We start from the raw sequence: 27,347 nt of genomic DNA on the forward strand, positions 1-27,347 counted from the left end.
AAACAATTTAGTGGTGCTGCAGAATTAAAATGGATCCAATGGACACGGTTACATACTGGTGAAAATAGTCAGTCATTTGTTTCAAGAATAGGCTATTATGTTCAAACTACTTGCAATAACTACGTTTCACCCATTTCGAGAACCTTATAATAAAGTGTAATAAGGTAAAATCAATAAATGCATTTGTGGAGTGTTTATTGAACAGTAACAAACCAGTTACAAGTGGTGTTTCATCTCTTCACTACACCAACACTGACTTTGTATACAAGATATACATATGTTTAAGGAGAAACCAGGATTTATTAAATTACACAGGTAAAGTTGAGAAAGGCAACGGTGCACAAGACCAGACAGACATTGAACCGACTCAGAGAGTATCAGCAAAAGTTAGTAATATGACAACTGATTAAACAATGACTTAACAGTAGTCATTTGGCAATGGTGTGCAAAGGCTTCGTTATGATCTACCACCTTGAAGATCCATCCTGGCTTTGAATTGGTCAACTCAACATTAGTCTCTGGAATTCAACACAAGTCTGGAGGCAAAGCTCTCATCTGGAGGTGTCTGCAGCAACATGGTCCAGTTCTGTTGATGAATTTTCCGTGGTGTCCCCTCCTCCTATTACCTCTGATACAATCTGGAGGGGAAGATGAGCAGTTTAGCTAAACCTAGATTAATTTATAGCACGCATTAGCCATCAATGTACAGTGCCTTCAGAAAGTATTCATACAGTGTGTGTGTGTAACAGCCTGACTTCTAAATGGATTAAATAGATCTGTTTCTCCACATAATGACAAAGTGAAAACGTGTAGACATTTTTGTAAATGTATTGAAAATGAAATATCTAATTTACACAAGTATACACACTCCAAAATAGAGCTCAGGTGCATCCAACTTTCTTTGATTATCTTTGAGAGATCACTACAACTTGGAGTTCACCTTGTTGCCAATTAAATTGTTTGGACATTTAAACTACAGAGTTCCTTGGCTGAGATGGGAGAACCTGCCAGAAGGACAAAGGTCTCTACAGAACTTCACCAATCTGGGCTTTATGGGAGAAGTGGCCAGACAGAGGCCACTCCTGAGAGAGGCACGACACCACGCCTGGAGTTTGCAAAAAGGCATGTGAAAGACTGAGTATAAGGCAAAAGATTCTGTGGTGTGATGAGACAAATTGAACTCTTTGGCCTGAATGCAAAGTGCCATTTCTGGAGAAAACCAGGCACAGCTCAACCTTGTAACGCCATCCCTACCGTGAAACATGGCGGTGACAGCATCACGCTATGGGGATGCTTTTCAAAAGGCAGGGGGAATAATGAATGGAGCCAAATCTTTGATGAGAACATGCTTCAGAGTGCAAACGACCTTGGAACGCAAAATCTTTGCCCCAGTCTAACAGGACAACGACGCCAAGCGTACAGTGTCACTAATGGCTTCAGAACAAGTACGTGAAAGTCCTTGAGCGACCCAGCCAAACTCTAGGCATGAATTCCATTGAAAATCTGTAGAAAGTTTCACCGCCACTCCCCATCTAACTTAACAGATTGTGAGAAAATCCCCAAATAGATGTACAGCTGATACAGACATACCCTAGATGACTCAAAGCTGTAATCACCACCAAAGGTGCTTCTATGTGAATACCTACATAAATGATACATTTCTGCATTTAATTTTCAATACATCTGCAAAAATTACATTTTTCTCCACACTTTGTCATTATGGGGTATTGTGTGTAGATTAAATTCAGGCTGTAACAACTACATGTGGAATAACTCAAGGGGTATGAATACTTTTGAAGGCACCGTACATTTTCAATCTACTCAACTTTATAAGAATGTATTTCTGTTGGTTAGTCATTCTTTTCAGAAATGCTACAACTACTATGCTGAATAATAATAAATAATCACATACACACATGTGGGAAAACTCTACATATTGCTGATACCCAACCATGTTTAAAATTAGAGTCAAAGACATTGGGGAGCTGGGGTGCTAAACTGACATATGGAATTGTTTTAAGACTGTCATACATTTGGTTTCCCATCTCTTCATTCAAACTCATTCATGGACACAATTACTGAGTTGTGGCTGCTTTGCGTGATATATTGTTCTCTACTTTCTTGCCCTTTGTGATGGTGTCTGAGCCCAATCATTTTTCTACCATGTTTTGTGCTGCTGCCATGTGTTGCTACCATGCAATGTCGTCTTAGGCCTCTTTATGTAGTATTGAGGTGTCTTGTCATACTGTGTGTTTTGTCCTATATCTTTTGCCTTCTGGTAGGCCGTCATTGTAAAGAAGAATTTGTTCTTAACCTGCCTAGTTAAATAAAAACTATGGTTCATTTAGCCATTTGATTTGGAATTTTAGGACCATTCCAAAGTTGACACCTACTCATTCCAGGTTTTTTATTATGACTGTAATTTCGCTTTGCTTATCAGAGCTGTTCTTGTCATAATATGGACTTGGTCTGTTACCAAAAAGGGCTATCTTCTGTATACCACCCCTACCTTGTCACAACACAACTGATTGGCTCAAATGCATTAAGGAAAGAAATTCCACAAATTAACTTTTAACAAGGCACACCTGTTAATTGAAATGTACACACTTTTTTACTGGTACCGATTACCTTCATACGAATCCTGTGACACTTGTGGGGGTCCTAGACCAAAACGGAGAACACACACGAGTCTCCCCTTTCCATAATGGTAATAGTTTGTAGGCCAAAAGGTTCGGACGCTACAGATGTTTACATGAGAAGACCGATTTCCGGGATGTCTCATGGTCTTACAAACATTGCTCTAATTCAGCCACCTGTCACCGCAGATGCAGAAGTGTGACACTGGCGGATGTGGTGGATCGAGACGCATCCGAACAAAAAAAAAAAAAAAAAACAGATCCCTAGCCTAAAACGATGGATTTTGACAGGGATTTTTTTTGTTATGCAACTTATGTAATGTATGTATCTTAGACCAGCGCTTCAATCGACTCTCGGGGGTTAAGAAATCAAGGGCGACAACTCACTTGGTCCTCTATAGACTGCAGAACTCTCTCAGAGAGCTCCATGTCAGCAGAGTCATCGTGTCCCGAAGCATCCAGCTCGACCCCGGTCAGGATGTCCATAGGACCCTCAGCGATGGCCCTGATAGTCTGGTCCTCCAGAGCCAGGGCCGTGTCAAACATCAGAGGGGACGGAGGACACCCCACTACATCCAGGTCCTACAGGAGATGAACAGGAGAGGGGCGGGGAAGACATTAGTGGGTAAGTGTTACAAGGTGTTTCTATTCCTCAGCCGAGTAGATTAATACAGCTACATTACAGGGGAAGTAAAAGGCAGTTTTGTGACGGATAAACAAACACTAATGCTATGGTTGAGCACATACAGCAAGCCAGTGAAATCCAAACCTTTTCAATGGGGACCCCATTTTTTGCGCCAGATTTCTGCCTACCCTATCCCACCAAATCTAATGAAACTTTAAAATCTATAAATGGATTTATTACAATCTCTTAAAACGAATAAACCAATAAATACATTTTTCAAAACATTTGTATATTGCCCCATATAATAATCTGTTTAAATAAAAATACATTTTTTAATGGGCCTGTCGACTTTGAATAATACTGCTGTGAGCCCTGTTAAAAGGGATTACGTCGGGAATGTGGAAATGAAGCCCATAATCTACTTCCGAGGAATCAGATGAACTCGTGGATACCATTTGTCTACATGCAGTTTGAAAGAAGTTGCAAAAGAGGATTACCTCAATTGCTAACTAGAATTTGTGGTAGTGAGCATTGGCTTGCCAAACTACCTCTAACTTCCTTCATACTGCACACAGAGACAATTGTATCCACGAGTTCATAGACTGGAGAAGAAACACAAAATCCCGACGTATCAGGTTAAGGCCATTCTAGAAGGTATGAAATCAAAGTATTTTAGACACTATTTTGGTATCAAAGACTCATGAAACCAACACTTTAAATGTTTATATTTTTGTTCAGTATACATGCAACATGTTTAGACATTCTGGGGGGTGAAAAAAAAAATGGTTTTGGAGGAATAAACGTGTTTGTTGCTTCCAACTGAATTGACTATCCCCTTTGTTAATATGGGGGAAACCAACAGACCATGGGAAGATGTTAATGTTAGCCCGGTTTGGATCTGGACAGCTACAAGCTGTCAGACTTGATTAGGGCACCTTTAGCAATAATGGTAAGCAGAAAGAGTGAAAGTAAATCTTGGTGGGTGAAGAAATTAAAAAATAAAATACAAAATCAGTGAGATACACACCTGACTCCCAGCAAGTTTCCTGTTCTTATGACACTCATAGCCTGAAATCCAGACACGTTGTGTGGTAACATTCCACCCCATGTACGGTGTCATATGCCAGAGTACAAGGAGTGGAATGTTAGAACAAAACATCTGTTCTCAACTAGCCTACCTGGTTAAATAAAGGTGATAAAAAAATAAGAGCAGGAAACTTGGTTAGACCTCACGTACGTCACTGAACTCTAGCGGCAGGCTCTCCGTGGGCTGTAGCTCTGCAGCACTCAGGTACATGTCTTTGGGCAGTACTGCATCCAGCTGCTCTGGGGTCAGGGCCGTCTCCTGTTCAGGCTGGTACATGGGAGGAGGCAGGGAGAGGTGCAGGGGGCAGCGAGGCTCCTCTGACTGGCCCATGTGAACGGGCCGGTCACAGGGAACATCCTTCAGCCCCGGACACATCTTGAACAGTACCTGGTTACTGTCCTGGTAGATGTCTGGATGTCTTATGGTAAAGAATAATAACTGACATCCACAATGGCAATTACATCAGTTATAGTCTCCCATTAAGATACTTCAGAGTATTGTGTATTACTCTGCTATAGGAACCAATGTGAGGTAGCCTAGATCAGCTCATCTTCCTTCGGTGTTGGGCATCTATAGGAATCATAGGCATGCATTAAAACGACTTCTGTTAGTTAGGTAGTTTTTACTAGCATTACATCACAAGTTTACTACAATAACAGTATTTGGGTATTTGTTGTGTGAGACGCTGCAAGGTACAAATAAATGGCTTAAAAAGGCTTGGTTGGTTTTGTACAGCAATATTTTGCAACACGTTGACAAACGCTTTGCTCGGAATTAACTAGGTTTTATTGATTCTTGGAATAACATTTTAAGCAGAATTACTTGCTATGTCAACCACTTGATTACGAGCAGACCAACAGCGTAATGAAACTGGCGTACGCACGTTTGTAAAAAAAATAAAAATGAAGTAAAAAATAAAATAATAATGGACTTGTAAAGGAGGCGTTTGTTCCTTCCAACTGAATTGACTATTCCCTTTGTTAATATAGAGAAAACCAACAGACCAAGGGGAGATGTTAATGTTGGCCCTGTTAGGATCTGGACAGCTACCACAAACTGTCAGACTTGATTTGGGCCCTTTTCGCAAATCGTGTGTAGTAAAGGGAGAGTGAAATTAGTCCATGAATATTCTGCAGGTCAAGCACATGTAAGTTAGGGTTCAAATGGGAAATACGTTATTGTGCAGACTGGTTATCAAGCTTGGACCACCTAACTAATGCTCCAGTTAACTAATGCCCCCCGCTTTCAGCACAACAAGCATTAGTATGTGTAGGGTAACACCTTCACAAAAGTCCACGAAAAAGATGAATGCAAATTTGAAAACGAACTTTAGATAAACACATGACTGATCATAGAGGACACCAGAAGAACAGTATGAAGGATACGAGAGACGCAATGTCGTGTCATTGGGAGACACTGGTTAGAACAGCGGGTCCCTTCCACATAGGAGATACACCTCTGGCTAGACCGCATCGTATGCACCTGTAGAGAGAACACACACAACAACAGGAATCAGGTTTAAGATCCTCAACCAAACGCATATGGTGACCAGTTAATGCAACGTCTTAGTCCGGATACACCAAATCCGGCATTACTGTCTGCGTTCCCACAAAACACAGTTTTCCCTCTGCAGGCACTATTGTACTGAGACGATATATCAAATTGGTGTTTTAGCACAATGTTCCAAATACCTGTATCGCAAGAATCACATTTCTGAGTGTGCTGCCTTTTTGGTCTGGCCTCAGTTACGCCTTCTGTGCACCTTCCCACTCAGACACCAAGCCCGTCACTCACAATGAAATAACTTCCTCTGACAAAAAGCAGTTTAAAACTCGCTATTTGCATTAGAGGTTTAGTCCAACAGAACTGATTATATGGACACCGAAACGCTTCGATACTTTATTGGAATAGACATTTCTAACGATACCCTTATGTCTCAAATCCCAAAAGGTAGAACAGACCCTACTAAAACGAAAGTATCAATGAACATGATTGTCGAAAATTAAATGCTAAGTTTGTCGTGCGCGGCATCACATACCGCTAGCAGCATTCTATCCACAGACTCCTGTGCTATAGCTGTCTGTTTTATAAAATGTGCAATGAGCATAAAATTACTAATTTATAAAATCAGAAAATTGGCAAATTGTTCTCATTCTGAGAAATAAGCATCTTCTTACGCAGGTAGGACACTTGATTTCAATATTTTAACGTGAACAGGCTGTTTAAACCATTTGAGACAGATAAGAGGGTGTATTCATAACAGTTAAACAGTTCTACCTTGTTAGCAAGCAAATAGAGCCAAGTTGGCTTGAAATAAAGATTAGATGGCTACTCGCTAGCATGTGGCCTTGTGCTTGAGAGATTGTTTATGAGACCAGTGTTAATTTTCACCTGCTACAAGAAGTTTGTAATTAGAGAATGTGCATGGTTCTGGTTAAATGTATAACAAAATGGCATTTTCAAAACAGACTTGAACGCCAGATCAGTGATTATAGCAAAAAAAAGCTTGTTAAAATAATAATTTCAATTATTAGTGTCGTAAGGTTGTGGAAGAATTATAGTTGGCCAAGGTATAATTTTACATTGACCTTTCTCAAGATGACGGTGCCACGTTGGAAGTCACTGAGCTCTTCAGTAATGCCATGCATTCTACTGCCAATGTTTGCTATAGAGATTGCATTGTTTGATTTTATACACCCGTCAGCAACAGGTGTGGATGAAATAGCTGAACCCACTCGTTTGAAGGAGAGTCCAAATACTCTCATATCGTGACTCTAGATATGATTTTTAGGCCATATCACCCAGCCCCTCTGGGCTGCTAGGCATTTCCACATTCAATCTTGAGACTCAAACAACCTGGAACATAACTATTTACTTCTGCCAGGCCACGGACAGTCGTTGGAGTCCCCGGGATTTAGAGTCCATCCCTACAAACAGTTAAGCCACAGACCTGAAGAGGAGCTCCTTCAGTGACAGCCTGTCTCCTCTCTCGGAGCTGACGGTGAAGCAGAGCCTCCACGCCGTACCGGCGGCGATACCGCCGCAGAGCCTTCAGCTTTCTCAGGTTCTCCCTCTCCTTCATGGAGAGACCCTCCGGGCCAGTCAGCAAACTACTCCCTGTTGGACAGAAAACACAAGAGGTCAGAGACTGTATTCAAAAAGCATGTCAAAGTAGGTGTGATGATCTAGGGTCAGGTTCCCTGTCACAAACACACCCATTACGCAGGTGGTCAGACAGCTACTGGAATAACCATAATGATCTCATCAGAAAAACCCACGATCACATCTGGACAAGTACTATATGAAGCTGTCCAATTGGAGAAATTATTTTTATTTTCCGTTGCAAAATGTTGCACTACAGTGAAACCTATTGGTCGCAAACCTGACCAACTACAGGACAGAACAGGCTGGGTTAGTGCAGCACCATGGCTTTTACCTAGGGTCTCATGCTCCACCTTGCGGCTGTGCAGGTATCGGCGCTTCTTCTCCTTGAGGAGGTGCTGCAGGCGTTTGAACTGGTCGATGTAGAGCGACTGGAGTCTGATGAGCTTCTCCCGTGTGATCAGAGCAACCTCCTCTGCCGTGTACACCCCTGCATGTCTGTAGGTCAAACAATCCATGCAAACAGTTACAACAGTCCACAGCAAATGTGTCATATCTAGGGCTGTTAAGCTGACCGTATATAATGATCACTGACATCAATGCAAATGTATTCAAAAAACAAATCAAAAACAGAGCCCATGAGCTCATGTTGCATACTATCTCTACAGGCTATGCAATTGCGTGAGAAAACAGGGTGTGGGCCTCTTATTTAGGCCTACTATATTTACCTAAACTTTCCTAATATTAAGCACAATGCCTTTCTTTACAACAGGAGTAAAGCCTACCTGGCTGGCATGAAAATGAACCACGTGAAAAGCATTCTCCATTTATGTATATGTAAAGACAAGATTAAATCAATAAGTGTGATGTGACAATTAGCTTATCACTTGTTTATATAATAACTTGTGAATGACGCCCAGCTTAAGGCAAACAGCGCATTTTTTTGCAACTTCTTCAAATCATAGTTGCATGCTTCATGTAGCCTAGCCCATACCTTAAAATAAAGCACATTCATCCACTTTACAACAGGTGTAGAGCCTAACTGGCATACATACACACCACGTGAGTTTCAGGCTTGGGGAAGATCATTTTCACCATAAAAATGCACCTTCATAATAAAAGCAATACATGCATAATCACATTTGTCGACACTTGAGAACGGTGTTTCCCTGCTAACGGAACATCCGTGCTTATAACCTACTGCCATGTACGCTTATGTGGAGAAATAGCCTAATAGTTAAACATATTAAGCTAAAAATGTTCATCTGATGCGTCAGGCTCATTGCTTAAAACAGTTTTTTTTAATGCTAGTGGTTGTATTAATTGGGGATCTATCACATCCCACAACTGTTAGAAATATTTCTCGGATAGAAGGACCAGTTGTCCAATATATTAGGTCAACTTTTAGACATGGGGGATATTAGATTGACATAGGCATAGTGCTTTTGCTGTTCGGTAGGCCTACTCCTCTTATTGGCGGATGAAAATTGAAATGTGGATTGTCGTTCCACGATACGAGCCTCGGAATTGGATAAGGACGCACGCAGTTGTGTCCCCGATGTCTTCACTTGTAGCCGGTGAGAAAACCCCGATCACATGACGGAGAGTCATGTGAATGAGGGGTGCTTCAGGCACGCAGCCCGGAGAAGGGAATTCTAATGATTATTTTCAGCCCAAGGGCACAACGGATTTTGTTGTTGGTATGCGGCATTACGGCCACACGAAGGGGAAGCAGCCGGGGGAAAAAAAGAGGCATTATTAAGTGCGTGTCAAATTGTGAATGAGAGATTAATGAAGTGTGTACAGCCTGCCCAAAGCGGGGGGAAAAGGAGCGCATGGCTTAATGAAACTTTTCAAATCATTCGAGTCGCATCATGCAGCCTTTATTAAAAATGAAAACATATAGCCCAATATTTATCACAAGTTACATAGCTCTAAATTAAGCATATAAGAGTCCCCTTTTCTTTGTTAACTGCTCAATACAGAATAGCCCCATGTGCGCACTCAAATCGTTTGGAGGAAATAGCCTTTTATTCAGCTATGTTCAATTGGATTCTTCATACTATAAAATAATGTCATGGAAATTTAAGCAACGCTTGTCTGATAAATGAACTAGTGTAGCACACAGCCATAGCAGGCCCTAACATAAGGACAACTCAGTATGCCATTCTGTTCTTCTGAAAGACAACATATCATGTTTTAGACCAGTCTAAAATAAATTGATTTATTGTGATGTGTAGGCTAGAATACATGGATTTATTAGAATGTAGATGTTTCAAAGGTCTGCATCAGTGGCTTGCAGGCTATGATTGGAAGCCAGGAGATGCTAAATGGGTTTGTTAATTACGGTGAGACTGGCAGTTATTTGCTTGACAATCACCGGCTGACAATTTCATGACCTTTCATGATATGATCTTGCTTTTATATATATTTTTTTACAAGTTGAGCTAAAATGTGATATCAATACCTTGAAGTTAAAGCATTTTTACAGAGTACATAAAACACTGAAAATATCACAATTAATCTCATGACATTACAAGACCCATGTAATGTGAGCACTAGCAAGCACACAACACCAAAAGGTGTCTTACTTGAGAGGATCCTCATGGTCACTGTCGACACTGTCAGCTTCACTGTCTGGATCTCCTCTCCATGTCTGGTCCAGCACCAGTGGTCCCTGCTCCTCCTCACTCCAGCTGTCCACATCTGACAGACAAGCACCCATCAATTCCTCTGCTCTAGTGCATGGCTCAATGCAAACATGAAAGTACTGACACTAGCTAGAAAGTATAGAATGCATTCTGAAAGTATTAAGACCCCTTGACTTTTTCCACATTGTTACAGCCTTATTCTAAAATGGATGAAATAGTTCTACACGCAAATAATCTACACACAATACCCCATAATGAAAAAGAAAAATGGTTCAGAAATGTTTGCAAAAATTTATTAAAAAAACAGAAACATTGCATTTACATAAGTATTCAGACCCTTTACTCAGTACTTTGTTAAAGTACCTTTAGCAGCGTTTACAGTCTTCGTGGGTATGAAGTGACAAGCTTGGCACATCTGTATTTGGAGAATTTCTCCCATTCTTCTCTGCAGATCCTCTCAAGCTGTCAGGTTGGATGGGGAGCGTCGCTGCACAGCTATTTTCAGGTGTCTCCAGAAATGTTTGATTGGGTTCAAGTTCGACCTCTGGCTGGGCCACTAAAGGACATCGAGACTTGTTCCGAAGCCACTCTTGCGTAGGGTTGCAAACTTTCCAGGAAATTTCCCTGAAACTTTCCATGGGAAGTTAAGCCCGGGAATTTTGCTAAATTCATCAAGAAAAGTTAGCTTATAACAGTGAACCTTTGGGATTCACAAGGCAAGTCCAGGTATTGTGGCATATTTTGGTTAAACTATCCCCAATTCAATTGAATGTCCATGTACAGCTGATTAAAGCTATTGAGCCCACACTACTACACTGTCTGACCCAAGGACTACATGCTTTCTGGTAAGTTTTGATTACAATACTGGGTGGGGTGAATATATTGTATATCATACATGAGTTTTTGTTAAATAGTAACCTACAGCAAAGTGTTCAAATCATTTCTAAATTGTTCATTTCTGCTACCATGTGGGTTTTAGCTTGCTTGAGCCTGCTAACTGAGTGTTAATTCACCTGTTTCCATACACGTTTCAATTTTAAACAACTCTTTTGTAAGATAAAACATTTCTGTACATGGCATTGTATTTGTTTTTACTCATTTTTTCCTAATCTTCACAGGAAAATGCCATGGGCACTATCTGATGCATTGAGACATTTCACTGCAGCCAATGTAGAAGGAAAAGCGGTGTACATTTGCAAATACTGTGCCAAATCATGCGAGAAATGCAACAAAGATGCAGAATCAGATGCAGAATCATCTGGCATAAAGTTCCCTCAGTGCTCATAACCTGACAAAAGTCCCTCTACTTCTAATCGAGGTGAAAATTACGAAGACACCTTTTCGATAGCAACGGCTCATGGTCCTGACTTCTGAAGGCAGTCAATGACTTTGGACCACAGAAGGTATTTGCACTGCTGACAGACAATGCTGTGAACATGAAGGCTGATTGGTCTAAAGTGGAGGAGTCCTACCCTCCCATCACACCCATTGGCTGTGCTGCTCATGCATTGAATCTGCTCCTCAAGGACATCATGGCACTGAAAACAAAGGATACACTCTACAAGAGAGTCAAGGAAATTGTTAATTATGTGAAGGGCCATCAAGTTATAGCAGCAATCTACCTCACCAAGCAAAGTGGAGAATAAGAGCACCACATTGAAGCTGCCCAGCAACACCCGTTGGGGTGGTGTTGTCACCATGTTTGACAGTCTCCTGGAAGGGAAGGAGTCTCTTCAAGAAATGTCCATATAACAGTCTGCCGATATGGACAGCCCCATCAAGAGGATCCTCCTGGATGATGTATTTTGGGAGAGTGGTAAGCAGCCTGAAACCTATAACAGTAGCCAATGCACTGCCATCCTGCCTGATGTTCAGACTCTGCTTGCAGATGTAAGAGAAGAAACCCGTACTGCCCTGCCCACTTCACTGTTGCGCCAAGCAGAGGAAACTGCAGTTTTGAAATGCATCAAAAAGCGTGAAGGCTTCTGCCTGAAGTCCATACACTTTCCACAGTGTACATGTTGGACCCAAAGTATGCTGGCAACAGCATCCTGCCTGGTGCAGAGATCAACAAGACCTACGGTGTCATGACTACCTTGTCTTGCCACCTTGGCCTGGACTATGGCAAGGTTCTTTGCAGTCTGGCGAAGTACACTTCCAAGCTAAGGCTTTGGGATGGAGAAGCAATATGGCAGTCGTGGCAACAACTCATCAGCCGCCTGGTAAAAAGGACTTTGTGGATCTGAGGCTCTTTCCCCTGTTGCCTCCATCCTCCAAAACCCACCAACATCACCCGCCTCAGAGCACAACTGATCCTTGTTTGGGAACACACACACACACACACACACACCAAAACACAACAGGCTGACCAATATAAAAAGGGTTGAAAAACTGGTGGCCATCCAGGCAAATTTGAGGTTGAAAAGTGACAGTGAAGACAAGGTCTCAGAGTCTGGATGTTCAAGATGTGGACATTGAGGGGGTCCAGGGAGAACACATGGAGGCCTGAGGGGAAGATAACTATCATTTCACAGATGTTGAAAATGTTTTTTTTGGAGATGAATCATTGAATATTCCCTTTTGTTATTCAGTGAAATCATCCCATGTGATGAGTCAACTGATTTAATTAAAGTTCAATTCATAACTATTTTATTTCTATTTTAAGGATTTAATACATTTACAAATATTTCTACTTATGATAAGGTAAAAGGTTAAGGTTCGTCTCCATATGATAAATACATCAAAAGCAAAAAACATCTACATTTAAATAGTATTATTTTGCATTTATTTCCATGGAAAGTTTCCACCTCTGAATATTCCCCAAAATGTGCAACACCACTCTTGCGTTGTCTTGGCTGTGTGCTTAGGGTCGTTGTCCTGTTGGAAGGTGAACCTTCACCCCAGTCTGAGGTCTTCTTCCATTTAAGAATGATGAGGCCACCGTTCTTAGGGACCTTCAATGTGCAGAATGTTTTGGTACCCTTCCCCAGATCTGTGCCAACACAATCCTGTCTCGGCGCTCTAAGAACAATTCCTTCGACCTCATGGCTTGGTTTTTGCTCTGACATGCACTGTCAACTGTGGGACCTTATATAGACAGGTGTTTGCCTTTCCAAATCATGTCCAATCAATTGAATTTACCACTGGTGAACTCCAAGTTGTAGAAACATCAACGATAATCTATAGTACCAGGATGCACCGGAGATCAATTTCAAGTCTCATTGTAAAGAGTCTGAGAATACTTAAGTAAATTAAGAAATCTAAACACCTGTCTTCACTTTGTCATTAAGGGGTATTGTGTGTAGATTGAGGATTTGTATTTAATACATTTTAGAATAAGGCAGTAACGTAACAAAATGTGGATCTTACCCGTTGATTACGAGCAGACCAACAGCAACAAAACTGGTGTATGTATATAGAGCGATTTAAATTGAATATTTTGAATTTGCATTTAAATAGATCATTAATTTTGTTCTAATGCACAAATTCAATCATTGAAATCATAAATTGAACTTGTATTTCATGTTTCAAAACTGAATTGAAAGAGGTGTGTGTGTATTGTTACACACACACCACTTTCAATATGGTAAATATTGCATTTGTCTGCATAGCAACTTAATAATTTAAAGCTTACCTAAGTTATGCTCAACTTCTCAGATGCATGCAGATTTAAAATGTTCAAATTCAGTTCTCTAAAATCAGAATCAAAACCGGACACAAGATTGCTACTTTACCAGCAGGGAATGGTAGAAGAGAACAGATAGTCAAATGCTGTGTGTTAAACAGGTTTCTGAAGCCAATGCGGCATGTTGAATTTATTTCCTTCTTATGAATTTGGCTCTAGCGTTTGGGCTGTAAGCCATTCTGGCCCCATTCCTGAAAGCCAAGACTCTCTGGAGCGTGGTTGGGTCTTCCGTTCCCCTCTATGGTGCTCATAGGACATGCAATACACATTAGAAGGGAGGGTGATAGAGAAAACTCGCAACCACCCTCCTGTAGCATACCAACTCATCGCACTATTAAAAAAGGCCTTCAATTGCTCAGTTCAGGCTGATCAGATCTGCGACAGTAATACAAGTATTTTATTACAACTCATCAAGAGTGTGGTTTGGTGACGCAGGCTTATGTGATGAGACCTGAACACGAGTGTGTTAGACATGTTTCATGTCACCGGCAAGGGTATACATTACAAGGGTGACATGTGACTGGGTTAAGACTTTTCTAGCCTGCCGAGTTAAAGCCTTGACATTGGTTGTGTGACTTGGATGCATCTCGTCGAGGAAGGGCTGGGTGAATTGGCCTAAAAAATATTTTTTTCCTCAAACTTACAGGCGAGTCACGAGATGTGTAATATATATATATATATATACACATACACAGCTCAAAAGAATAAAGGGAACACTTAAACACAATGTAAATCCAAGTCAATCACACTTCTGTGAAATCAAACTGTCCACTTAGGAAGCAACACTGAATGACAATAAATTTCACATGCTGTTGTGCAAACGGAATAGACAACAGGTCAACATTATAGGCGATTAGCAAGACACCCCAATAAAGGAGTGGTTCTGCAGGTGGTGACCACAGACCACTTCTCAGTTCCTATGCTTCCTGGCTGATGTTTTGGTCACTTTTGAATGCTGGCGGTGCTTTCACTCTAGTGGTAGCATGAGACGGAGTCTACAACCCACACAAGTGGCTCAGGTAGTGCAGCTCATCCAGGATGGCACATCAATGCGAGCTGTGACAAGAAGGTTTGCTGTGTGTCAGCATAGTGTCCAGAGCATGGAGGCGCTACCAGGAGACAGGCCAGTACATCAGGAGACGTGGAGGAGGCCGTAGGAGAGCAACAACCCAGCAGCAGGACCGCTACCTCCGCCTTTGTGCAAGGAGGAGCAGGAGGACCACTGCAAGAGCCCTGCAAAATGACCTCCAGCAGGCCGTGCATGCGTCTCCTCAAACGGTCAGAAACAGACTCCATGGAGGGCCCGACGTCCACAGTTGGGGGTTGTGCTTACAGCCCAACACCATGCAGGACGTTTGGCATTTGCCAGAGAACACCAAGATTGGCAAATTTGCCACTGGCGCCCTGTGCTCTTTACAGATGAAAGCAGGTTCACACTGAGCACATGTGACAGAGTCTGGAGACGCCGTGGAGAACGTTCTGCTGCCTGCAACATCCTCCAGCATGACCGGTTTGGCGGTGGGTCAGTCATGGTGTGGCATTTCTTTGGGGGGGCCGCACAGCCCTCCATGTGCTCGCCAGAGGTAGCCTGACTGCCATTAGGTACCGAGATGAGATCCTCAGACCCCTTGTAAGACCATATGCTGGTGTGGTTGGCCCTGGGTTCCTCCTAATGCAAGACAATGCTAGACCTCATGTGGCTGGAGTGTGTCAGCAGTTCCTGCAAGAGGAAGGCATTGATGCTATGGACTGGCCTACCCATTCCCCAGACCTGTATCCAATTGAGCACATCTGGGACATCATGTCTCGCTCCATCCACCAACGCCACGTTGCACCACAGACTGTCCAGGAGTTAGTGGATGCTTTAGTCCAGGTCTGGGAGGAGATCCCTCAGGAGACCATCCGCCACCTCATCAGGAGCATGCCCAGGCGTTGTAGGGAGGTCATACAGGCACGTGGAGGCCACACACACACACACACACTATGGAGCCTCATTTTGACTTGTTTTAAGGACATTACATCAAAGTTGGATCAGCCTGTAGTATGGTTTTCCACTCATTGAGTGTGACTCCAAATCCAGACCTCCATGGGTTGATACATTTGATTTCCACTGATAATTTGTGTGATTTTGTTGTCAGCACATTCAACTATGTAAAGAAAAGTATTTAATAAGAATATTTCATTCAGATCAAGGATATGTTATTTTAGTGTTCCCTTTATTTTCTTGAGCAGTGTATATCTTGTTTCTCGGTTTCCTCTAAATAAGTTGTACAATAAAAAACATTAAGTGTAACACTCCATTTCAGATAGTCAGCAATAAATCAAACGAACTCAGGGCATGTGAAATTATACCTAGGCTAAATATAAGCCTCCCATAAGACCCACTAATAATTGTATATCATCAAAATAGGTTACCTGCTTTTTTGCAATAATCCCTGAAAATTGCCTTTAATTTAACTAGAACCATGCATAATGCACATTCACTAATAACGACTAACCTCAGGTTTCTATAATACCTGCTACACAACAGGTCTCAATCCCATGTGATAGCGAGTACCAAGCTAATCTTAATATTCCAAGTTTGAAAAAAAGGAAAAAAAATAATCTATTTGCTAGCTAACATGGTAGAATAGTTTAATTGTTATGAGCACACCCTTCTATCCATCGCCAACTGTTTGGACAGCATGCTAGCCTGTTCACTGTCATTTGGAAATCAAGTGGCCTACCTTATTTATCCGAATGAGAACGAGTTGCCAATTCCTTATACAATTGAGTTATGCTTATTGCACATTTACAAAACAAACTATAACGGTCTGGTTAAAATGCTGTGCACGACAAATCTTAGGAGTTAAGTGTATCTTTAGAAACAGTGGGGAACCCGGCTTAAGGATTAATACAATACTTATACATCCATTTAATATTTTCAATAACTTATGATCTTCTGATTTTATTTATTCAGTTTGTGTTGGAAAAAGGGTTAATACTGAAGAGAAAATATAGCCAATCAGGATCTCGTGGTGTCTGGGTAGAAAAATCTAGCCTTGAAAAGCTGGACAGAAGGCCTCTGCATTAGAGCAGAATTTTGGAATGAACCAATCACATTCACTTCTGGAAGGCCTAGACATCACTACTGACTGATAGCGAAGTGAGAAGTAGCATAGTTTTCCCCATGCTTGTTGTAGTAGTGGTGGCAGCTGTAAAATGGTGGCAGCTGTAGCAGATGTTAGAGGATGTGTTTGATTTGTAAGCGTCACTTTCAACGAGAAGTTAAAGGTTGTGCAGAGGTGGGGACAACACCAGCACTACCAGGATTGGTGCAACGAGGAGAGCTATGAACGACATTTTCAAGCTAACAATTATGAGCGCCATCTGTGGAAGCCCTGGGTGTGAGCAAACAAAGAAGCTGTACTGCTGGAATTGTATACTCTTCAGCACCGACAAGACGTCAACCTTGGCCTGTACTGGTTGGTTTCAGACCTTTACCAAGTTAGCTCTGCGACACCAAGAGTCAACTTCACACCCAAGAGCTACGAGAATTCAAAAAACATTTGGACACAAGAGTAGCCCTTCAGCTTAACGAGCAGCAGGGCAGAGAGACTCACAACGATGAAACACTGCATTCAAGTTGAGGAAAGCCATGGGCCCAACTTAGATCTATGCGGCTCATGTCTGACTGAGGGTAGGAGCCCGGCCAACCACCTCCACTTTCTCTGGCAGAAGAGGCTGAATGATAGTACGTACTAACTGCATCTGCTTGCCTGTCTGGTCTTGACCATTCCTGTGTCCACTGCCTCAGTTGAAAGGACATCTGCCCTGAAATGGATCAAGACTTACTCCAGGACCACCACCATACAGGCCCGACTGTCAGCCTTGCCTTTGATCTCAAGTCGAGAAAGTAGGCTACTTCTTGGATAGAAAATCTGACAAACTATATGAACCTGCCATTGCCCATTTCATAAATGACTGGAGGACAGACTTGATTTTCAAATGATCTGGTGAGTGGCAGCTTCTTTTTTTTTTTTTACTGCAGTTCGCTTGCTGTTGCTATTAAATTGCTGATGTGTGAAATTTGCAACTTCAGATCACCGGTTATTTTGTGAGCTGAACGTGACAAAATGTTTGCAATGCGAAGTAATAGCTGGCTTGTTCATTTCGTGTTTTAAAACTAAATGGTGGCTTTTCTATTGTTATGATTGGGCTTTATAGGCTCATTGAGTGAATGGGCTGCTTATTATTTAACATTATTTGATGCTGTGTGTGACTGCTGTGTCAAATAGGCACAACCTTTCAGCATGCTGAAATAGCAAAAGCTGCACTGCCATTTTTTTTCTCCGATTCATAGTAACTGTCCCTGGTCCTGAATGAATAGTTAGTCCTATGAATTATGTCTAATGGAACGGCTTTTTGGACTTAGAGTTGAAGTCGGAAATTTACATAGCCAAATACATTTAAACAATTACTGACATTTAATCCTAGTAAAAATTCCCTGTCTTAAGTCAGTTAGGATCACTATTTTAAGAAAGTGAAATGTCAGAATGATTTCAGCTTTTATTTCTTTCACCACATTCCCAGTGGGTCAGAAGTTTACATACTCAATTAGTATTTGGTAGCATTGCCTTTAAATTGTTTAACTTGGGTCAAAGGTTCCAGGTAGCCTTCCACAAGCTTCCTACAATAAGTTGGGTCAATTGTGTCCCATTCCTCCTGACAGAACTGGTGTAACTGAGTCAGGTTTGTACAGTCGTACTCCTTGCTCGCACACGCTTTTTCAGTTCTGCCCACAAATTTTCTACAGGATTGACATCAGGGCTCTGATGGCCACTCCAATACCTTGACTGTGTTGTTCCTTAAGCCATTTTGCCACAACTTTGGAAGTATGCTTTGGGTCCTTGTCCATTTGCGACCAAGCTTTAACTTCCTGGCTGGTGTCTTGAGATGTTGCTTCACTATATCCACACCATTTTCCTCCCTCGTGATGCCATCTATTTTGTGAAGTGCACCAGTCCCTCCTGCAACAAAGCACCCCCACAACATCATGGCACATGGTTGGGACGGTGTTCTTCGGCTTGCAAGCATCCCACTTTTTCTTCCAAACATGATGGTCATTATGGCCAAACAGTTCTATTTTTGTTTCATCAGACCAGAGGACATTTCTCCAAAAAGTACGATCTTTGTCCCCATGTGCAGTTGCAACCCGTAGTCTGACTTTTTTGGAAAAGTGGCTTCTTCCTTGCTGAGCGGCCTTCCAGGTTATGTTGATATAGATATTTTTGTACCCATTTCCTCCAGCATCTTCACAAGGTCCTTTGCTGATGTTCTGGGATTGATTTGCATTCATCTCTAGGAGACAGAACGCGTCTCCTTCCTGAGCGGGATGACGGCTGCGTGGTCCCATGGTGTTTATACTTGCGTACTATTGTTTGTACAGATAAATGTGGTACCTTCAGGCATTTGGAAATTGCTCCCAAGGATGAACCAGACTTGTGGAGGTCTACAGTTTCCGAGGTCTTGGCTGATTTCTTTTGATTTTCCTATGATGACAAGCAAAGAGGCACTGAGTTTGAAGGTAGGCCTTGAAATACATCCACAGGTACACCTCCAATTGACTCAAATTGTCAATTAGCCTATCAGAAGCTTCTAAAGCCATGACATCATTTTCTGGAATTTTCCAAGCTGTTAAAGGCACAGTCAACTTAGTGTATGTAAACCTCTGACCCACTGGAATTGTGATAGTGACTTAAGTGAAATAATCTGTCTGTAAACAATTGTTGGAAAAATGACTTGTGTCATGCAAAGTAGATGTCCTAACCGACTTGCCAAAACTATAGTTTGTTAACAAGAAATTTGTGGAGTGGTTGAAAAATGACTTAATGCCACCAACATAAGTGTCTGTATACACACACACACACACAAGTATTTGGACACCGCTTCAAATTAGTGTATTGGGCTATTTCAGCCACACTAGTCGCTGACAGGTGTATTACAAAAAAAAAGCCATACAATCTCTATAGACAGACATTGACAATAGAACGGCCTTACTGATGAGCAGTGACTTTTTATGTAGAACCGTCATATGATGGCACCTTTTCAACAAGTCATTCCGTCAAATTTCAACCCTGCTTGAGCTGCCCCGGTCAAATGTAAGTGCTGCTATTGTGAAGTGGAAACTTCTAGGAGTAACGGCTCAGTTGCAAAGTGGTAGGCCACAAGCTCACAGAACGGGACCGCCAAATGCTGAACTGTGCATGGTTGCAACACTCACTACAGAGTTCCAAACTGCCTCCGGAAGCAGCACAACTGTTCGTTGTGAGCTTCATGAAATGGCCGAGCAGCTGCACACAGGCCTAAGATCACCATGTGCAATGCCAAGCATCAGCTGGAGTGGTGTAAAGCTCGCTGCCAGTGGACTCTGGAGCAGTGGAAACATGTTCTCTGGAGTGATGAATCACGTGTTACCGTCTGGCAGTCCGACAAACTAATCTGGGTTTGGCGGATGCCAGGAGAACGCTACCTCCCCAAATGCATGGTGCCCACTGTAAAGTTTGGTGGAGGAGGAATAACGACCTGGGCTGTTTTTCATGGTTCGAGCTAGCCCCAGTGAAGGGAAATCATGAACGCTGCAGCATACAAAGACTGTCTAGACGGTTATGCTTCAGACTTTGGCAACAGTTTGGGGAAGGCCCTTTCCTGTTTCAGCATGACAATGCCCCCATGCACTAAGCGAGATCCATACAGAAATGGTTTGTCAAGATCGGTGTGGAAGAAATTGAATGGCCTGCAAAGAGCCCTGACCTCAACCCCGTCAAACTAGGGCTGGGTGATATGGCCTAAAAATAAATCCTTCCTCAAAATAATGAGTGAGTCACAATATACATCTTAATAAGCACAATTAAATAAGGTCAAATACACTGCATTTCACACAGACTGCAATTATTAATTCAGGGCTATTAGTTATACCTAGGCGAAATATAAGCCTTCCAGTCATAAAACCCACTAATAAACAATTTGATTAAATTAACTTGCTTTTTTGCAATAATCACCAATCTGGCTTTCAAGTCTATGAAAATACCCTTGATACAAATTCAACTAGAACCATGTATAAAGCACATGCACTAATAATGACTAAAATTAAAGTGGGTCACATTAACACACCCACATGCTGGTGATAAGCCAGTTCATCTTTACATTTCAAGTTTAGGCAACTTGGATCCATTTGCTAGCTAACAAGGTTGAACTTCTATGAACACAACCTTCTGCCGCCAACTGTTTGAAAAGCATGTTACCATGTCCACTTTGTTCAGAATGAAAAGTTGCCAATTCCTTATAAAATAAAAATTTGGGTTTTATGCTTACTGCACATTCACAAAACAGACTAGACAGCTAGTATAGTAGTATTTTGCTAAAATGCTGCTAACCTAACAATTCCACGCACGACAAACCGTATTCATTTTCCAGAATCAACGTTCATTGATACTCTCGTGTAAGATCAAATCCCCGAGCTGACAAGGTAAAAATCTGTCGTTCTGCCACTGAACAAGGTAGTTATTAACCCACTGTTCCTAGGCAGTCATTGAAAATAAGAATTTGCTCTTAAATGACTTGCCTAGTTAAATAAAAGGTCAAATAAAAAAGTAGTCTTCTCTGCACACAATGAGTAGTTGAGGCAAATTGTTTGAAAAGTGAACTACTCTATTACAGTAAAATAATGCCTCAATGTGTGTCCATATTACCAATTATTTTGAACCCAACCTCAAATGCAAATAGCGAATTGAAACCGCTTGCCAGAGGAAATGTCATCTATCAACATTGTTGGAGTGAGAGGCAGGGGCTGGGTGTGTAAACCATAGAGGAAGAGTAAAATCTGTCCAAAATAAGGCCAATGCGTTTCTATGGGCTTACTTTGGACCTAAGCTTGTTGCCTGCCTTCGGGACAACGACACCCAGCCTCACTACTGTATATAGCCTCACTGTTATTATTCACTGTCTTTATTTCCTTACCTAACAATTTTTCATCTAATAGCTATTTTTTTAACTTAAATTGCACTGTTGGTTAGGGTCTGTCAGTAAGCATTTCACTGTAAGGACTACTACACCCGACATACATCTCGTCATAATGTACAGATCTCTGGTGTAAATGGTGAGGTACACAGGAGCGAAGAAAAAATAAAGCACGAGAACATGCGGACATAAACACTCAAACAACCTAAATTCTTACAGGCATATGTAATATTGTGCAAAAACAAATTCAATATAGTCGCCCAGCCTTATATCGAACACCTTTGGGATGAACTGGACCGCCAACTGCAAGCCAGGCCTAATTCCCCAATTACAGCGCCCGTCCTCACTAATGCTCGTGGCTGAATGGAAGCAAGTCCCTTCAGCAATGTTCCAACATCTAGTGGAAAGCCTTCCCAGAAGCGTGGAGGTTGTCATAGCAAAAAGGGGGGTTACATTAGCCATATTCTAAAATGTATTACATTTTTATAAAGTAATCTACAAACAATACCCCATAATGACAAAGCGAAAACAGGTTCAGTAATTTTCGCAAATGTATTAAACAAAAATGCCATATTTACATAAGTATTCAGAACCTTTGCTATGAGCTCAGGTGCATCCTGTTTCCATTGATAATTCTTGAGATGTTTCTACAACTTGATTGGAGTCCACATGTGGTAAGTTCAATAGATTGGACATGATCTGGAAAGGCACACCTGTTTATATAAGGTCCCGCAGTTCTCTGGTCTGATGAAACCAAGATGAAACATTTTAGCTTGAATGCCTAGTGTTATGTCTGGAGGAAACATGGCACCACCCCTAAAAGTTAAGCATGGTGGTGGCAGCATCATGCTTTTGGGATGTTTTGCAGCAGAAAAACATACCAAAAGCAAATTTGCAAACATTTCTAGAAAACTGTTTAACTTTGTCATTATGAGGTATTGTTTGTAGATGGATTAAATAGTTTCCCCCCTCATCAATTTTAATAAGGCTGGACAAAGTGGAATTACTGTTTAATGAATACCCCGCCTCACTTTCCTCCACAACGCAGGGGTTAGACTAAACAATGTAATTTAACCAACTGACTTACCAGCCATCAGGGCATTCATCAGTAAAGTCACGGTGCAAGCTGATAAATTTGGTTGTCCAAAATACTAAGTCAAACTTATTGATGAAATTGAAGCGTGTCAGGTGATTTGCAATTCATAACTTACATTACCGGTACTACCAGTAGTAGTAGGCCAACCGATAATGCCACAACGGAATGCGTTTGAAGTGATGATGCGCCGCCGAGAACAGCTAGCATGTCAAGCAAAGTACATCGCCAGTGGCATGCACACACTTCATGCAGATCAGCAGGTGGGGGCTTTGTGGCAGCCAGACAATCGAAGGAGGATGCGGTGAGCAAAGTTACTGGGCTCGAATTTAGTCACGCTTGCTCTATATAGATTGATGCTTCTAGTTGTGCATGTTATAACCTAGTCATCAAAAAAGTTTTTTATACTCCATGTCTGGATTTACGCATTTTTTCCCCCAGTGCTACATTCATTTTGGCAGACCTAACTTGATTGACCCTCTTTCTACAAGGCCTGGTCTATGAGAGGCCTAATCATTTGAATTAATATTTTGTTAATGCCTAGGCTATTAACTCATTCAGGTAATGAACTCATTATGCATCAACATTTTAAATTTGATTACAAATATTTATTGTCAATCATTCTCATTTTTTTGGCTTTATAAGTACCGTAATTGCTGGACTATTAAGCGCACCCGAATATAAACCGCACCCACTGAATTATAAAAAAATATGTATTTTGTACATAAATAAGCCGCACATGTCTATAAGCCGCAGGTGCCTACAGGTACATTGAAACAAATGAACGAAACACTGCTTGTAACAAATATTAAACAGTAGCCTACCAGTAAAGTCATTGGTCACCATCTTCCTCCTCCTGTGCACTGAAACCAATGAAGTCATCTCCTTCGGTGTCGGAGTTGAATAGCATCAGAATTGCTTCATCCGATGTTGGATCGTTTTCATTGTCGCTCTCGTCACTTTCATCCGGAGGCAAATACCCCGCTGAGCTCATGCTGCCCCTTCAACACGCAGCAGTCCAGGCTTTCGAAACCCGTTGATGAGTGGATTTTTTGACAATGCTCCACGCTGTCAGGACCCACTGGCAGATTTGACCATAATTTGCTCTTCGCATGCGGCCCGTTTTAGTGAAGGATTTCGCCCCACTTGTCATCCAAGCCTCCCACTGAACACGGAGCGCCACCTTAAATGCACGATTTACACTGATGTCGAGTGGCTGCAAATACTTTGGGCCATCTGCTTTTCTTCCCTCTGAAAGGTTTGTTGTCTTTTCGCACTGAGTCATTTCCTCACGCTGCTGTTTACAAAGTCTTATAATCGACTCATTAAGGCCAAGCTCCCATGCAGCAGCTCTATTTCCTTTTCCAACAGCCAGATCGATCTCCTTCAACTTGTAAGCTGCATCATATGCATTTCTCCGTGTCTTTGCCATGATGAGGGTGACAAAATTACTACCGTAATCAGAATGATGGGAAGTTTGAGCGCGCTTGATTTACGTCACATTATGTGACGGTGCTCAGTTTTTTGGCGGCATGAATCTTGTGAAAGCGGGAAAAATCCATAAATTAGCCACGTCATTGTATAAACCGCGAGGTTCAAAGTGTGGGAATAAAGTAGTGGCTTATAGTCCGGAAATTACGGTGGATTAACCGATAATACATTAATACATTTTTTCTAAAATAATTTTTGAATATGATAGGATGTATAATAGAATGCAAAATAGAATGCAATTTGTGAATAATGTTTAATGCTAATTTGTGTATTAATAATAATCTGAAAATCAGTCTAAGACAATGTGGTTCCTTCTAAGTACTGCCATTCCTCATCCACTAAAATGGTGTAAAATTCTTGTATGTTTGAGGAATTTTAATTATGAGATCTGTTTGAATTTGGCGTCCTGCACTTTCACTGCTGTTGTCATATCAATCCCGTTAACGGGATCTCGGCCGTAAGAAGATAAACGGCGAATCAATTGTCTGGCCTAATGTAAAAACATAGAAAAAGTCAAGGCGGTCTGAATACTCTCCAAATGCACTGGATGTTTTGGCTTGAAAAACATGCTGAAATAATGATTTAGAAAGTTATTATGATTTGTAAAGGAGGCGTTTGTTCCTTCCAACTGAATTGACTATTCTCTTTGTTAATATAGAGAAAACCAACAGACCATGGGAAGATGTTAATGTTGGCCCTGTTAGGATCTGGACAGCTACCACAAGCTGTCAGACTTGATTTGGGCCCTTTTAGCAATAGTGTGTAGTAAAGGGAGAGTGAAATTAGTCCATGAATATTCAAGGTCAAGCACATGTAAGAAATTAGGGTTCAAATGGGAAATAATTATTGTGCAGACTGGTTAACTGAAGTTCACTCTAGGAAAAATATGGTTATTCTAAAACATGTTGCCATTGCACATGGCTTTAGAGGGAAAAGAAATATTATTCACCGAGGATGCGGGTGGCTTCACTGCGGCCACTGTCCAGGCCATGCGTCTCGGGGCGGTTGTAGCCACTGAGCTGAGATAGGAGGGCTTCAGGGGAGGGTCCGGATGAAGCCTTTCTCAGCTGGGCCTGGAGAGCCATGGCATTCCTTCTGGCGTGCTCCGCACAGAAGGTCACCCTGAATGTAGACATAAGAATCACAAGCAAGATAAGAACTAAGGTCACAGAGAATTCAAGATTGTGCAGATATTTCTGAAGAACTGACTTGGAAAGTAAAAGACTCAGTATTCATTGATACACTAAGGGATTTCCCAGATTCAAGCCCACATACATCAAAAAGCAGTTTTGAGAGTTTGATAAACATGCAAGTTGCTTCATTCACCCTTCTTTCTTTTCCACCTTAGGGGCTGCGTTCGGGCAGCGCTTGCCATTCTTGTTGGAGACATAGCTACACTGTCTGTAAGGGGCGTTCTTGTCCTCCAGGACATGTTTGATGCAGAACTCCAGGCCCTCCAGGCGCGGCTGGGAGCAGGGTCGCTGGGTGAAGGAGCAGGCCTGGGGCTCCTGGGTACGGGCGGTCTGGGCCACACGTCCTCTGCTCGATGGCAACACATGGATCCTTATCCTGTTCATCACTGGTCCTGGAAGGGAAATACATGTTCCGGTGAGTACCAGGGGCTGAATTAGCAACCCTACAGTTATAAATTGACATAACTACTTAGGTGAGACCAGGCCAATATTGACATTTTAATCATTCAAGCAAAGGCTCTTATCCAGTGTGACTTACAGTAGTGAGTGTACACATTTTTAATGCCGGTCTCCCATGTGAATGAAACAACCCTGGCGTTGAAAGCACCATGCTCTACCAACTGAGCCCAACGGGATACCACAATATGGTAGCAAACAAAGAATACGGGGGGATTTACAATAGAATATTGATACTACAATACAACAAACATGGGCCACGATCAAATAAAAGATGGTAACGTTCACGTGTGTATCCGTTGACGGACCGGACCCATGTCACATGAACTTAATCTGTAATTCAAGCCTTCCTCAATTCTTTCATCAAGCATTGCCACAACCTCAGCAATCAATAAATAGTTATACGAAAACATGTGCATCAGATCAGCATAACCAGTGACAATAAACAGAAATAAAATTATGAAAATGTCAAGAAAAGTACAGGGCACTACTCATGACATCTGTCCAGCCAACATGCCACATGGTTTCAGATCTGACATTTGCACATGCTGTCGATTGATACAATGTCTAGTAAAAAAAATATAAAAAAAACATAAATTATGCAGAACAGTAGACACGGACCTTTTCATTGCAAAAATGTTCATAACAAATGTTGTTTGTTAATTGCTACGTTATCAAGCTATTTGTTGTAGCTAGCTGCCAAACAAGTATGTTGAGGTTAAAACAAACAGTACTCTACCATCTGTGCCAAACACTTGTGCTGTGACGATCCTGCATAAAACCCAATCACGCGCCACATGGAACAGGTCCGCCTCCTTTTAGCTCAACGACATCAAATTGTAGCTTTTGTGTTAGCTTGTTAGCCAGTTAGCTTTAGCAGCCATGTTTGTTTAGCGTTCCTTAGTCTCTGTAGCAACATATACTGGTTTATTCGCTGTCGTGGATGTACAGATGTACTCTGATATAATCAAAATATTTTAATAATCCAAAAAGGAGTTTCATATAACAGTTTGGTTAATATAACGGCGAGGAGCTTACCGTGTCCGTACCTAGACAGATCTCGAAGCACAATGCCACTGCGTCGTTTTTCCCGCACTCTCCTATCAGTGCCTAGACAAGATGGGCCCGCCCCATTTGAGTTTTGATTGGTCCAGACTAGTGGGTGGGAAATACACGATAGGTTGAAAGACCTGTCTCTCAATTTACAAAACCCACATCTGAGCAAGTAGATATTCAATTGAGCTTGCGACCTTAGTATATTATTATTTACGGAAACAAGGATTGTTGCATGATCATAAAATACAAAATAAAAGGGATGTTTTTTCTTAAA

General features: G+C 41.7%; 1 protein-coding gene across 3 annotated transcripts; it reads right to left on the minus strand.

Annotated features, from left to right (window-relative positions):
• Positions 1-178: 178 nt before the first annotated feature.
• On the minus strand, positions 179-27,118 carry kansl2 (KAT8 regulatory NSL complex subunit 2). 3 transcript variants are annotated; one of them, XM_024384042.2, is made up of 10 exons: positions 27,056-27,118; positions 25,695-25,953; positions 25,318-25,490; positions 10,042-10,156; positions 7,785-7,948; positions 7,299-7,465; positions 5,734-5,830; positions 4,499-4,758; positions 3,024-3,218; positions 179-638 (listed from the first exon to the last, which is right to left on the minus strand). In XM_024384042.2, the coding sequence occupies exons 2-10, from the start codon at positions 25,943-25,945 to the stop codon at positions 552-554; spliced, it is 1,509 nt and encodes a 502-aa protein (XP_024239810.1). In that variant the 5' UTR covers positions 25,946-25,953; positions 27,056-27,118; the 3' UTR covers positions 179-551. The 3 variants fall into 3 exon arrangements, with proteins under 3 accessions (XP_024239810.1, XP_042159644.1, XP_024239811.1); XM_042303710.1 differs by having other exon boundaries at positions 27,067-27,088; XM_024384043.1 differs by having other exon boundaries at positions 26,757-27,072.
• Between the last annotated feature and the right edge of the window lie 229 nt (positions 27,119-27,347).

This window comes from Oncorhynchus tshawytscha, linkage group LG22, assembly GCF_018296145.1.
Source record: "Oncorhynchus tshawytscha isolate Ot180627B linkage group LG22, Otsh_v2.0, whole genome shotgun sequence".
Classification (NCBI taxonomy): domain Eukaryota; kingdom Metazoa; phylum Chordata; class Actinopteri; order Salmoniformes; family Salmonidae; genus Oncorhynchus; species Oncorhynchus tshawytscha.

Coding starts and splice junctions, on each gene's coding strand:
- kansl2 (XM_024384042.2), bottom strand. CDS start 25,945: ATGAACAGGATAAGGATCCATGTGTTGCCATCGAGCAGAGGACGTGTG. Junction 7,466..7,784: donor GGTGGAGCATGAGACCCTAG/GTAAAAGCCATG, acceptor TCTGTCCAACAG/GGAGTAGTTTGCTGACTGGC. Junction 5,831..7,298: donor CTGAAGGAGCTCCTCTTCAG/GTCTGTGGCTTA, acceptor TTCTCTCTACAG/GTGCATACGATGCGGTCTAG.